Here is a 14,050-nt window from a genome sequence, read left to right on the forward strand (position 1 = left end):
TGGGACAAGCTAATTCTTTGAGAAGTGTTTCATGTTGATAGAATGTAGCACTAAATATTTTGCCAAAGTTGCTTGATTTTTCTAAAGTTGCCAATAAAATATTTTTGTGGTGGTTTGATCTCTTGAGACTGTCTTGGCAGTAGTTCTCCTGTGTATCCAACTCAGAGTACATGAATAATTGTGAGCCCTTTTAAAACGCTCATCAAGTGAGCTGCTTCAGGCCTTACAGTGGTGGAAATAACATTTTAATTTCTTCCAAAAAGTTGTGAAAACCGAGCAATGCTGATCTTCCTGTGAAGAGATTATCTGCACTTTACAAGGCACGTGCTTTCAGCCACCACTTTTTGTTTGCCTCCTTCAAAAGACACAGCCTTGGCTTACCAAAACAAACCTCCATAGGCTCACATGTTGGTAAGGTGCTGAGGTTCTTCCTGTTTATCTGCAGAAATCTCATCTTCCAAATCCAACTTGGCTCTCTGGGGATCTGATTAAATCAAGGCTCATCCTTGCTGTACAGGTGAAACAAACCATGTTTAGATTTTACTAACCTTCACACCTCTTGATGGTTAAGACATTTCTTTGCCATGTGTTAGCCTCCTTCTAGACCCTAAGTGTCAATTTTGGTTCTGGGGCTGCTCTGAACAGACCTGGCAGTGCTTTTCAGCTGCCTGACAGAGTAAAAGCTCTACAGGCACAAACACACCCACTGTTGGAAGCAAACCAGTAACCAGAAACCATTCTCAGCCCCCTGAATGTCTTTGGACTCTTCCCTACATGTGTTATGGTATGGGCAGAACACTGCAAAGCATCTTCAAGAACAATATTGTTTCCCATGTATATATTCTCTGTAAGGATGGCCTTTCCCTCTTTCCTGCAAGGCCTGTACCCAGCTCATGTGAAGCCATTTGTTCTAATACATTTAGGCTTTTTGTCCTATTACATTTAGGCTTTTTGTTTTAATACATTTAGGCTCTTCATTAAATGGCTGTTCTTGTTGTTCAGTTTAAGACCAATGAAGTGCAATCTGCATCACAGAAACAAAGTGAAAAGAAAGAAAAAGAAATAGAATGAAGTGAAATGAAGGAAAATTAAGCAGAACATAATAAAATTAAATGTAATGAAGTGCCGTGAAATGAACTGAAACTTAATGAAATTATATAAATTGAAAATGAGAGATTTAATTTCCTTTCATTAAATGAAGAAGTTACATTTCTTGAAAGGAAATAAAATGAGAAATCAAGGAATGAAATAAAATAAAGAAAATGAAATATAATTGTTTTTAAATGCTGTCTCGACTAATTCTGTGTCTGTTGCGATGCTCTTCTATGTTACAAACAGAAGACTTGCAGAGCTTTCTCTCTTTAAGGCTTCCATCCTTTGATCCTGTGCACTGTACATGTAAGTATAACAGCACTTGGATATCTATATGCAAGTATAATTGTTGTATGCAATACAACAGATATATATTTCATATACATTTCTCATTTTCATGTTTCAAAAACTATTATTGTCACAAAGAAATATTAGCTCAATTCTGTAGATACAGAAATGAAAGCAAAGAGAGCCTGTTGAGCATTTCTGAGGTTATAGTGCAGCCTGAGGGTGAAGGAAGGTGCACCACCACAGATCCTGAACTATTTTCTTTATTTTCTGTAACAAGTAGTGCTGTGACTAGAAATCCATTTTCCCATTTCTCAGACAAATTGCCAAGCCTACGCTTGGGTTTGCTGGGTTGAATCCTAAATTTTAGCCACTGACTAGTCTTACTGTGGTCTGGTAAGATTAGTGACCCGAGTAGTGGCAGGACCTGAATTTTATTAGAGTTGTATAAACATATATACAAGATGTACAATGCAGAACTAGCACTGAAGTGGAAGTCTTCTACTTCAGCTTTCAGACAACCATTAAAACTTCCAATCTATAATTCCTCCTCTCTGTAGCTATGCTGGCTTTAAATGAATAGTCTGAATCAGCGGTGCTCCTTTTAACGTAGTTATCAAGCACTTTCACAAGGCACAATTAGCAAGTTTGCTTCTGTCAGAAGGAAATGGTGTCCCTCTGAACAGAAAGGTGAAGCAAGGGTCTCTCCTGTGCTGGGTGATGCCCTTGGGTCACCACAACCTGTGCAGAGCTGCAGGATGGGGCAGAGTGGCTGGAGAGCTGCCAGTCAGGAAAGGCCCTGGAGGTGCTGAACATGAGCCAGGTGTGCTCAGGTGAGCAAGAAGGCAAAGGGCACCTGGTCTGTACCAGCAAAGGTGTGGCCACAGCCCCAGCACAGTGACTGTCCCTCTGTGCTCGGCAATGCTGATGCACCTCCAATCCTGGGGTCAGTTCTGGGGTCCTCACAACTTTGATGTAGGTGCTGGAAAGTGTAAAGAGAAGGGAATGGAGCTGGGGAAGGGTCTGGAGCACCAGGAACATCTGAGGGAGGTGGGGGAACTCAGCCTGGAGAAAAGGAGGCTCAGGGGGGACTTACTCACTCCCCACAACTCCTTGACAAGGAGGGTAGAGCCAGGTGGGGATCAGGCTCTGCTCACAGGTAACATGGGACAGGACAAAATAAAGTTTTCAACAACACCAGGGGAGGTTTAGATTAGATATTAGGGAAAAAGGGTTGTCAAGCTTTGGAACAGGCTTCTCAGGGAAAACCCACATGGATACAGGACCTGATGACACTGTTTAACAGTGAACGTGGAGGTGGTGCTGGGCTGATGGTTAGACTTGAGGATCTTAAACATCTTTTCCAATATTAACAATTCCATGGTTCAAGGCATGCTGTTATTGCCCTGAAATCTTCTGGGCAGTAGTGTGGTGGTGATTGTACTCCTTTTTCTTCCATTTTACAAGGAGGATACTATGGAGTAATCTAGACAAAGAATACTCATCCATGAAAAGGTATTAAGGTATCTGCCTTCAGATCAGTCACTGACCTTGCAAAGAAGTAATTTAGAATAATCAAAGTGATGAAACAGATGCAATGATGGAGTTTTAGCATCAGTAACTATGAAACATTACAGCTTGTTCCCTACTCTGTCTTTTCAGTTAACCTTGATACCAGCTTTAAATCCTTTCCATTCCCACCTACTCAAATCAAAAGGTCAAGGAATTTCTCCTCTGGAAGCCCAGCATTACCTGTTAAAAATATAGACTTCAATTATCAACAGCTAAACATCTAAAATAATAGCTGCTGAGGTACAGCCAGTTGACCACACTACAAACTTGGCATCTGAAAATCTATACAATTAATTTTTAAAAATTCATTACATGCAGGAAGAGATAGCAAACCAGAGACTACAGAGATTGACAAAATTTTTTTTTTTATTCCCCACTTTTATTGACTCTTCAAAGAAACCCACCACAAATACCATCCAAGTTGGAATACACTAGTATGCTACCACTGTTAAAAAAAAAAGGCATGAAAAAGAAGTATAGTTGAAGGCTATTAAATTCTGATACATGTGGATGTTCACTTAAGAGTCCTTATTATTTCAGGACAGTGGAAGTACAGTAGACATTCGGTGTTAGCTGATTTGCCAGCTCATGAAGAAAAACAAGAACTGATCAGTGCATCTGCCTTTTCTTTAAAAGCCAATCAGCAATAAATAGATGGTGTCATTGTCATGCAGGAATGATTGTGGTCTCTCTGCTTAGTTTGGCTTCTGAGTTTTCATGATTTTAGGCTACTGGATGGCTGGGGAGTCTTGGCAAAAAGAAACTTTGAAAGGTGGAAGTTCACTTTATTAGAAGAGGCTATGTTTAAATTTTACGCTTTAAACAGATTATCACCATAGATTCATGCCTTAATGTCTAACAGCAACAACATTCTTTTTTCCCCAAAAAAAGGGACTATTATGAACGCATTATAATCAATAATCAAATCTTTATACCACCTATGTTATATTCAGCTGTTATATTAAGAGGTATCACCTGGGTTAATTACATAACACCATGTTAGAATAGGCCTAAAATAAGAGGTTTTAATCAATTATGCTGTGGCTTAAACACCACTTTTCAGATATAACTCCGCATTATTTCTGAAGTTTTTAATACATCTTAAAAATATACCAATTAAAATAAATTATTGTTATCTATTTCTTTATATCAAAGAAGAATCTTCACATTTACAAAAAGCCAGTCCAGAGGTGTGTCATATTCTACAAGTGAAGAACTTAAAGTAACTGACATTATTTCCAAATAGTTAACTTCTTTCAACATACAGTTTATTGCCTGCTCTTTATTCCTTATTTAGCTCACAGAAAGAAAAACATTTTGTTTCACAAGAATGTCTCTCGACAGAGTGGACATGTGGATTTGTTGCTGGATGAGAACCATTTGTACTGAAAAAGAGAAATACACCTGTTTAATATACAAAGGCAAGCTGAGTACAGAAACACTAGTACATCACCAATAATAACCATTATTTCCAAAGATCTGTGTTGTTAAGCTGCACCAGGGCAGGTTTAGACTGGACAAAAGGAAGAAGTTCTTCACAGAAGTAGTGATTGGGCATTGGATGGGGCTGCCCAGGGAGGTGGTGGAGTTGCTGTCCCTGGAGATGTTTAAGAAAAGACTGGATGTGGCACTTAGTGTCATATCCAGCTGACTAGGTGGTGTTAGGTCATAGGCTCAATCTCAAATGTCTTTTCTAATCTAGTTAATTTTGTGATTCTGTGAATGTAACTATCAAAACATTACCTATACTTTTCAAAAAAACAAGAAGAAACAGTAAAAAAACCCTTTTCACCCATGCAGCTATGCATGTATATATATATATATATATGTATGTATGTATGTATGTATGTATTTGTATATACACCTGTAAGACACACACTGTGTAGCAGCTCTTCTTTCATTACCCATCCTTACATCTTAGTACAAAATCCAGAGAAATAATTTATGAGTGCAGGTAATCCCAGATACTCCAATGACAAAGTGAAAAATTATTGGCAATACAGTAGAAGTTTCTGGTTTAAACTGTATGGATAACCAGGCTGGATGGGGCTTGGACAACCTGGTCTAGCAGAAGATGTCCTTGCCCATGGCAGGGGGATGGAACAAATGAGCTTTAAGCTCCCTTCCAACCCAAACTGCTCTGATTGTAGAGTGTTTTGTATATTTAAAAAGATTTGCTCCAGGTACTTACCAAGCAAGCTGAATGAAACTTCTTCTTGCATGTTCTGCAAGCTTTTTTGGGAAGAGAATAGTTTGAACCATGAATGACTGAAAAACAGATCATGCAATCTTCAACGCCTTCAAAACGTTTATCCACATTATTTTTCCACAAAGATAAGCCTTCCATAATACTTCCATTCTAACAAAGGGAAAAGAGATGTTAATACTGTAGAACTCCTTTGAACTATGCCTGTTGTAGTCATAAAAACATGAAGGAAACAAAGCCTGAAGGATTTATAATCTGAAATTACATGCAATACATGCAGTGCATAATTTATAATACTCTGATCTACAGAAAAGTGAGTATTCAACAGTGCAGGAAGAGCATATTCAGGAGCACTTAAAAATGGATTTTGAAATTTTCAGTCACTGCTTTGTTTTGCTCTAACCACAGATGATGCAATTTCAGCAACCATCAGTCTTTTATAGAATTCCATGGAGGGGGTTTTTGCTTTTGATTTTTGTTGTTGTTCATTTGTGATTTTTTTCAAATTATAGTTAAGATGGTACTGCCATGCAGGACAAACATTGGGCCACATCTTAAGAGATCCAAATTTTCAGCTTGGGCTCTGGATTTAACAGGACCTAGTAGGCTGATCATTTTACCTCTGTTGATGTATCTGGAGAAAAGCAGAGGGTAAGAGTGACCCAATTCTACAAAGGTCTTTGCAATCTATTGAGATCTACTATGCAGATCTATGCAATACTGCATTAATTAGGAATATTTTTCTGCTATAAGGATTTACTAAGTTTTCAAAACTAGGAGCATTAGTGAAATTCACCTGATGTGTAAGATATGTGCTTAACTGCAGCATCCAGTTGCGCCACTGCTGTACAGCCACACCAACCCTCTTTCCACTCTCAACTGTTATGGATCCCAGTGGATAATTTGATGGAAGCTGTATTATTAGTTCAATAAAGATATCATCAACAGAATAGGTTGCAATGACTTCTCGTGCTGCAGACCGAGCTTTGACCTTTGAAAAAAATACACATATTAAAAAATGTCACTCAGTATCTCTAGCCTTTGTGTATATAAATATATATATATATATATATACTATAAACACATACATATTATTTTCTCAAAGAAAACAAAAATCTACTCATATCTCAGTAAACTAAAAAGGAATTACCAGCCAGTTTTCAATCTACTGATTAATTACATCTTTTAAGCAGCAAAATAGTATACTGATACCAGTTTCCACTCACTTTCTCAAATTCTTCAACATCCCAAAATCCATTATTTCATGTTATTTCCAAGCAGAATATTAATCAATTTAATTTATTGATAACAAGCAAAAATATGTTTAATCAGTAATTTAGAACAACAAAATTGCAATCATATAAAACAGAACCACAATCTGGTTCTGAGAAGTAAAATTTCCTGAAACGTTTGCAAAAAAACTAAAGCAAATAAAAAGAAAGGACAAAAAGTCTTACTGTCATGCCATTAAACAACTGTGTGCTAGTCTGAACAGAAGATATTTCCTGGGAGGAGAGCACACTGCTGACATATTTGCTTGTGAATTTATCCACAACATTGAAGACACGCTTCTCACAGCTATTCCACCACAGCCTCACCATGGCTGGCAGATCTTTCAGTGTTATATGGTACACAGAGCAGGCCAAGTGTGGGATCTGGGATGACAGCACCCCTGAACCTGGGAGGGAGATAAAAGGTGTTGAAATATCTTTAATACATTAATCCTGGCTGTTGGTGCCTCCACACCACATACAAATTTCTGATTCCAATAAAATTGTGGTACTTGGAATTTCATGTACATGTTCCTATTATTGCTATTCTAAGGGCTTGTTTGACTCAGCCCTTCTTCACCAGGCTGGTTTTTTTTGTTCCTTAGCCTGATACTCCACACCTCAGAATTCACCTTCTAATTTAGAGACAGAACTCCAAGTGGACACCAGGAATCAACAATAATTTTATATTGTAGAAATCACAAAAGGCTCACTTTGGAGTGAACAAACAATAAGGTGTTTGGAGGACAGTGTTCAAAGGGTGGACTTGGATGATCCCAGAGGTCTTAATGATTCTATGATGAGATAAGGGAAGACTTTCCCTCGGGATGTCATGTCAGCAATTCTTATGGTCATCCAGATAAATTGTTCTGCAACATACAGTGATATCCAAGCAAAAATATAAGAAATGGAAACTCCATTTCCTAGCTTATATCTATGTAAGTACATTAAAAAAATGAAGGGACTTAAAAATCTAATTCTCTTTTCCATGTTTCTCAGGTAAAATAAGCAGCATATCTTCTCTCATCATCACTGATTAACTGGGTCTTCTGAACAGCATGACAAAAACAACTCACAATTTAACATCTCAAATATTAAAAAATATATATTTAAATGTTTTTTAATATTTTGAATTTATATATTAAAATATAAGAAAATATAGAAATTTTATTTAATATTAAAAGATATCTCTAGAAGCAATGGTTCCAGAATAGATCACACATTTCTATTGTTTTGGAATCGTTACATTCATGATTCAATAGTAGCAATGCACAATTCCTGGGTTTTGTTTTTCTTGGTTTCTCTGATAAACATCAACTTTGGTTAAGTTTCAAATGGGGAGTGTTAGCCAAAGATTATTAAACACATGTATGCATTTGTCTCTCTGTGTATTCTTTTTATAGGTAAGATTTTCTAAATAAGTATCTTTAAGAAAAAAAAAGCTTATTTAAATATAAGAACTCTCTCAAATGCATAAATACAGTTTTTACTAACCTTTGACATCTAAATGAAGCTCTTCAGTAAAGAAGGTTTTTGTATCCTTATTTGGAACTTCTGCAGTTGGCCCAGAAAAGACAGGGTTTTCAGGCATAAGCCTGAACAAGTGATAAAGCAGTTTATTCAAGCTTTTAGTTCTTCTAAAGTATTGTGAGTAGAGAACTCGTAGCTGGTAGCATTAAAAAAAAAATTCACAAAAAAACCAAAACATGGTAAATACAGGTTACTCTGTAAATAATACAAATATGTCCTAGCAGGGAGGAAGAGCAACACTGTGATTCAGAAGCAGTGTTTAGAACACAAGTTTAGTTCTCTGCACCATTTTGAATGATTAGAAGATTATAGTAAGTACCAAGCTTGTATGAAAATGCAAATCATCTTTTCATGAATCTTAGTTCTTCATCACTCTAATTTTACCATTCTCAAGTACAGTGGTGCAGAAATCTAAGTCTGTTGGTGCTTTCAGAATTTTCACTAATTTCACAGAAACAAGGGATAAGAAGTTACAACATTAAAAGAAAAAGGCAGGATGAAATTTTGAGACTGAAACTAAATAAGTAGGTTAAGAAATTCAGTTAAAAGGAGGAGATTCTGAAAATATACCTGAGAAGAAGCTGCTTTAAAGAAAGCTAATGTTAACTTCCAAGTGAGAAGATATCCCAGAACAAGGCAGAACTCATCACTCAGGGGCTGAATAACTGCAAATTCTCCAACTGGAATGGATTCCAGGATATTTTCCAGCAAGAGTTCTTGAGTTGCCAGGATAGACATAAGAGCTGCTGGAGGTGATCTGTGGAAAAAATATTATCTAGAATAGTAAACTCAAATCTTGAGCACAGCATGAACTGAATTTATGCTCATAGCCTTCCTAGAAAATAATGAATGTAAAGCCATGCACGTCGAGCATGAAATAAGCATTTTATTACAGGAAAATTTACTCTTTTAAAAATTTCTTCTTTTTCCCTGAATGGGATAGTTGGTGTGTTTACCTTCTCAGAAGACAAATTTAAACTGAATGCTAATCACTTCATCTGAGAGTGGTCTATGGCTGATCTGATTTAACCTAGATCATGGATAGCTCCTTTGCTTGCTTTCTCTGGGGTCACACCAACAAAGGAGCAGCTGAACAAGGATCTCCCAATCAGTGTTGGCTCTGGGTTGAAAAGCCTTTGCACCTCTGCAGTTAGGAAAGGTATTAATCATTGGGCTGAAATTAAAAAGGAGTTTTAACCAGTTACTACATTCCCTCTTCAAACCAGAGAATGCACTGGATTCAAGCTGTCTAAAACACACAGGTTAATTTTGTTCCATTTCAAGTAACTGAAATTACCTGTGCAGATGGACACATCCTGAATATAAGCAAAAATTTGCTAAGATTTTCTAATATAAAGCATAATATATGGCATTTAGTCCAGTATCTGGACCTAAAAACAACTGCAAATACTGTCTCCAGTTTTAGTGCAAAGGCAGATAGGACAAAAATATTTAATATTCTAAATACATATAACCTTATTGTCATAGCTATGCAATTTTTTAACATCTCCTAGCTGACAGCTACTCTTCTGCAAATTTCAATCTTTTAACACACTTTAAAAATATGGAAACCAGTCTTATAAAAATTGAGGGAAAAAATACACACAATGCCAATTCTTCCTCTTCATCACCATAAGACTTGAGATCTTCGTCATCAAATTTAGGCAATTCAGGCATTATTCTACAGAAATATGGAAAGGAAATCAAGTTTAATTAAAAAAATAATTTTTAATTAACTATTTTAATGTGATGCATATTTCTTTGCTTATCAACATTCTGTCAGGCAATAAAATAATGGCAGTTATTCCTTAATAACAACACAGAATCTTTCAGAGACATGTCACCATTGCAAAGAAGGTTCATGAGTGACAGCCAACAAGCATGTATCCTTGCTCACTTCTCTTTCCAGACCTTTTACTTTTCCTGAGCCATGCTAAAATAAAATTCTCTATCAGAATAAAACTATTTCAACTTTATGCCTCAGTATAAGTGAAAGATAATAGTGGCTGGCTTAAGCCATCTGCCTTGCAATCTGCATTTTGGGGAGCCAAATGCACATATTTTACAAATTTTGTATTGTCTCTCTGGGTATTAGAAATATCCAAGAAGTTCATAACAATACTACCTATTTATATTCACTTTCTTACCTGAATTAATGAAAATAAAAACGTCATACTCTTTAAAGGTAGTGTCAGGCCAAATAGAACCTGGAATATTTCAGTTTAGATTTTAGGATTCTATGAGTGCTAGAATAAGGGCTAAAAATAAATACCTTTCTTAAGTCTGCTAATACCTTTAACTTTAGCATTCATAGTTTTATACAGTGTCCTCCAAAACAGAACACGAATTGCCCAGTTAAGGATTTTTCTCCCATAATGGAACATGATTTTGCTACAAGTGCATATTCTATAGCACATTTGTTTTTTAAAGGGGTCAGGAGGTGACGAGAGTGAAAAATTTCTTGCTTCTTACTTATGCAGCATATGGTAGACAGAAACCTGGACAGGTCGAGCCCGGAAAAGCAACAATGGAGAGAGTGTGTTCAGTAGAGTCTGGAGTTCATCTGGAAGATTTGTCTTCTGGCCTGCCACAAACTTTGGTGGCAGCTTATGGTTTAACAACTGCTCCTTTGAGATGTAAGTTAGAGCTTCACCCAAAGATGATAACACAGAGTTCTGAAAAGAGCCTTCTGATGCGTTTTTGGTTTCTCCTATTTAAAAGAAGACAAGCCGTGATGCAGAATGTATGGATGATACCATAAACAACTCAAGACTGCACTTGGCAGGTTCCATCTAATCTTCACAATCTCTATGTTATATGCAATCACTTTACTAATTAACATGTAAGTGTTAAAAAACCTGAGTTGTTATAACCTCTATTTACATTATATTCCTGTAAATTCAAAAATGTGGCCTGTTCAGTTCTATTTCAGAACAGCCTGGCTGTTATCCCCTTGTACATATACTTGCCTGTGATTTTCACCAACAAAGGTAACAGCAAATTGTGAATTCCCTCAGAAAAGAATTCTTTCCATTCACTGACCAAGTTCTTAGGAAGATTTGCAGTACTGTCAGGAGCTGCAGCCTCAAAGTAAGTGCTAACGGCAGATGCCAAGTCACAACTGACACAAGCAAAAATCTGCACAAGCGGGACATGGTAAAGCAAACGGCTTTCACTTGTTGTCTAGGAGGAAATAAACACAGAGGAAGATTCTTTAACCATAAATTTGCTTTAAAATGTGTTCCACATTTCCTGTCTACATCAGAAAGTGTAATTTCAAAGACAATTCAATTGCAAGAACGATTCAAAAATTCTGTGGGTTGAGGAGGTGGGTTTACAAATTCCTGAAATGAATTTCCAAGTCTCACCAATATTTAGAACCATGGATTTTTTTTCCATTATATAACCTTCCTTATAATGACAAAAAGAAAATTCAATGGACAACATACTACTAAAAGTGGCTATCAGGAGAGTATTTCTCCCAACACAGCTGCTTTCTTTTTATCTTTGGTGTTACTAGTTCTGTCAGAGTATCATTATCAATTAAAAATATTCCCTACTTAGTCTACACAACAAGATTTTCTTATAATTTTGTTGTTTGTTTTTAAACAAAATACATTTGAGGCACATACCATTAGGTAAGATTAATCTTGCGACCAAGAAAAGTCACATGAAGTTTCCAGCCTGCACTTCTAAATGCATAGGTGACAGAGAATGAGAGATTCTGTATCTTTATTTGATTAATCAGGAAGTAGTCATCTGACTACTGACACTACTGATCTCTTTCCTAACAGCATTAGAACATAACTTTGGTATTTCATGTGATCAATTATTAAAATGCAGACACTGCTTTTCATTCAGCTAATTTTGGTGTATCACGTTAGACTGTGTCTTAAAAGAATATTACTTTGCAAGATAGAGACCTACAGCAGACATATTTCAAAATCATTCTCCAATTACCAATGCCATTATTAAACAGCATATTACTTGAAGAGTGAGATGATTTTATCTCCATACACAAAAAGAAATAGGACAGTATCATTGCAGGTAAGTACATTAAAAGTCAAGATGCTTCCAGATTACCTCTAACCAAGCCAGCATGGAGCACATCAAAAAGTCCCACTCGTTATCAGCCAAAGGAGCTGTGGAATATTTCAGCAACAAGGGAAGGTAACGCATCATCTCAATGTTGAAACCAAGCAATTGAGCACTTGCTTCTTTCAGACTGCTGTAATAAAAAAACAACCAAAGCTTATATAGGTTCATGTTGTAGACCTGAGTATTTATATTCTTGCCTTCACTCCTCCTCACTGGACAAATCTGTCTGGCACCACCATGCTGTACCACATTTTTGATAGTCTGCCTTTCAAAGGCAGAGTGCTACATTAAGCTGTCAAGTCTAAACAAGATTACTAAAGTACAGATTAATACATTTCTACAAGTTACACATTTGTTCAATCAATATACTTACGTAAACTATGAATTTTAAAAATTTCAATTAAATCAATGCAAGAAAAAGAACGATTTTAAGTTACTGATTTAAGAAAAAATATTAGCCCTCAGGTGTCCAAATATTATTAGGAAGAAATTCTTCCCTGTGAAGGAGGCCCTAGCACAGCTCCCTAGCACAGAGGAGCTATGGCTGCCCCATTCCTGGAAACATTTAACCCAAGTTGGATGGATCTTGTAGCAACCTGGTCATGGCAGGGGGTGGAACTGGATGAGCTTTAAGATCCCTTCCAACCCAGAACACTCGATGGTTTTATGATTATTTTGAAACTTTGTTGCCTGTATTTTTCTCACTGTAGTAAAAAAAAAAATAAATCTCAGTATATTTTTCACTCCTTGCTGGAAGATTTCAAATTACATTTTTGGGTCCAGAATTTCAAAAGACAGACAGCTAAGTCTGGTATGAAAGTTTTCTTCCTGCTACCAAAATAAACAATCAGAACTTGGAACTGAACATCCAGCAACACCTACAAAAATTGGCCAGTTCTGAATGTATTTGAAAACAGTTGACATCTTTCAAAAGTATTTACAAAGCTCCTCAGGTTTCCCAGCCTTCCAGGTACTTTTCTGCAGTATGAGTTAGTGATTACCTAGTGATGGATATATTAAGCCAAGGTTTCTACAAAAGCTTAGATGTGTAATATTAGAGCAGTAGATGGAAGTTGTACAGGTTGATTTTATTTGAATTAATAACTAGTCTGTGGTTTAAAACTTTTGTCTTAGAAATAAAAGTCAAATTATCTCAAAGTTGCACCTACCAGCTAAAGAGAAAGCTGTCCTCATTATCATTTTTCCAAGATATTATGATTTTCAGTATTGCAGGTAGTAGATGATCACAATCAATACTTCTATCCTTCAAGCAGGAGTTCAAAATGGAAAGACACCCAAATGCTCCTATGACATAATAAAAATGTAAACTCAATAGTCTTAATTACCAAGACAAAACAAATATTAGACTGTGTGTCAATAGAACCTCATTTTAATATTCTAAGACAGTCTGGATAATACTTAACCTTTCTTCTTTGAACACTTAATCCACAGATGTCATTGTTAAATCAAAATACAATATCCAATCCAAACTTTTAAAAAAAACAGCTCCTATAAAATTAAGTGATAGTTTATAAAATCTAAAAAATGGAAAGATACCTGCTAAGACTGAAATTTTTGTGCTACTAAAAATACAGTAAGCTAAGCAATAATTTAGGCAGATAATTAAGACAATGCAACTGAAAGTTTTGAATTCTAATGTTATTGGAATGTTAATTGGAGTTCTATCAGGATGTTAATTTTTACTTTTGCAGTGAAGTACAACTGTTGCATTAGTACTGCTTTCCATTTTTAAGAAGAACTGTATTTATCTAGATTTCCTGGAGAAGATGAACATTTCCAACATGCACAATGACCAAAAAAGTATCACATATGCATAGCAAAACCAACCAAAGAAACCCCTGCTTTACTTAAACAAGCTCAGCAGCATTTTTTTCAGCTGCTGAAAAGAAAAGACACCATTGGAATGGTAAGCCTACAACCTACATCCCACTTAATGTGAATTTGGACATACGTGTTTTGCTCAGGAATCCCT

General features: G+C 36.2%; 1 protein-coding gene across 3 annotated transcripts in view; it reads right to left on the reverse strand.

Moving 5' to 3' along the window:
* Positions 1-3,296: 3,296 nt before the first annotated feature.
* LTN1 (listerin E3 ubiquitin protein ligase 1) overlaps positions 3,297-14,050 on the reverse strand; it is a 31,019-nt gene continuing 20,265 nt past the window's right edge. Inside the window, exons 20-30 of one of the 3 annotated variants that reach the window (XM_021535376.3) lie at positions 13,227-13,362; positions 12,043-12,184; positions 10,929-11,142; positions 10,432-10,669; positions 9,566-9,640; positions 8,530-8,716; positions 7,924-8,095; positions 6,616-6,836; positions 5,955-6,149; positions 5,144-5,311; positions 3,297-4,337 (exon numbers count right to left, since the gene is read on the reverse strand). In XM_021535376.3, coding sequence (XP_021391051.2) covers positions 4,275-4,337; positions 5,144-5,311; positions 5,955-6,149; positions 6,616-6,836; positions 7,924-8,095; positions 8,530-8,716; positions 9,566-9,640; positions 10,432-10,669; positions 10,929-11,142; positions 12,043-12,184; positions 13,227-13,362 — 1,811 coding nt within the window. In that variant the 3' untranslated portion in view covers positions 3,297-4,274. Of the gene's footprint in view, positions 4,338-5,143; positions 5,312-5,954; positions 6,150-6,615; positions 6,837-7,923; positions 8,096-8,529; positions 8,717-9,565; positions 9,641-10,431; positions 10,670-10,928; positions 11,143-12,042; positions 12,188-13,226; positions 13,363-14,050 lie in introns of all 3 variants that reach the window. The other 2 variants (XM_021535375.3, XM_021535377.3) reach the window with 2 other exon arrangements.

This window comes from Lonchura striata, chromosome 2, assembly GCF_046129695.1.
Source record: "Lonchura striata isolate bLonStr1 chromosome 2, bLonStr1.mat, whole genome shotgun sequence".
Taxonomy (NCBI): domain Eukaryota; kingdom Metazoa; phylum Chordata; class Aves; order Passeriformes; family Estrildidae; genus Lonchura; species Lonchura striata.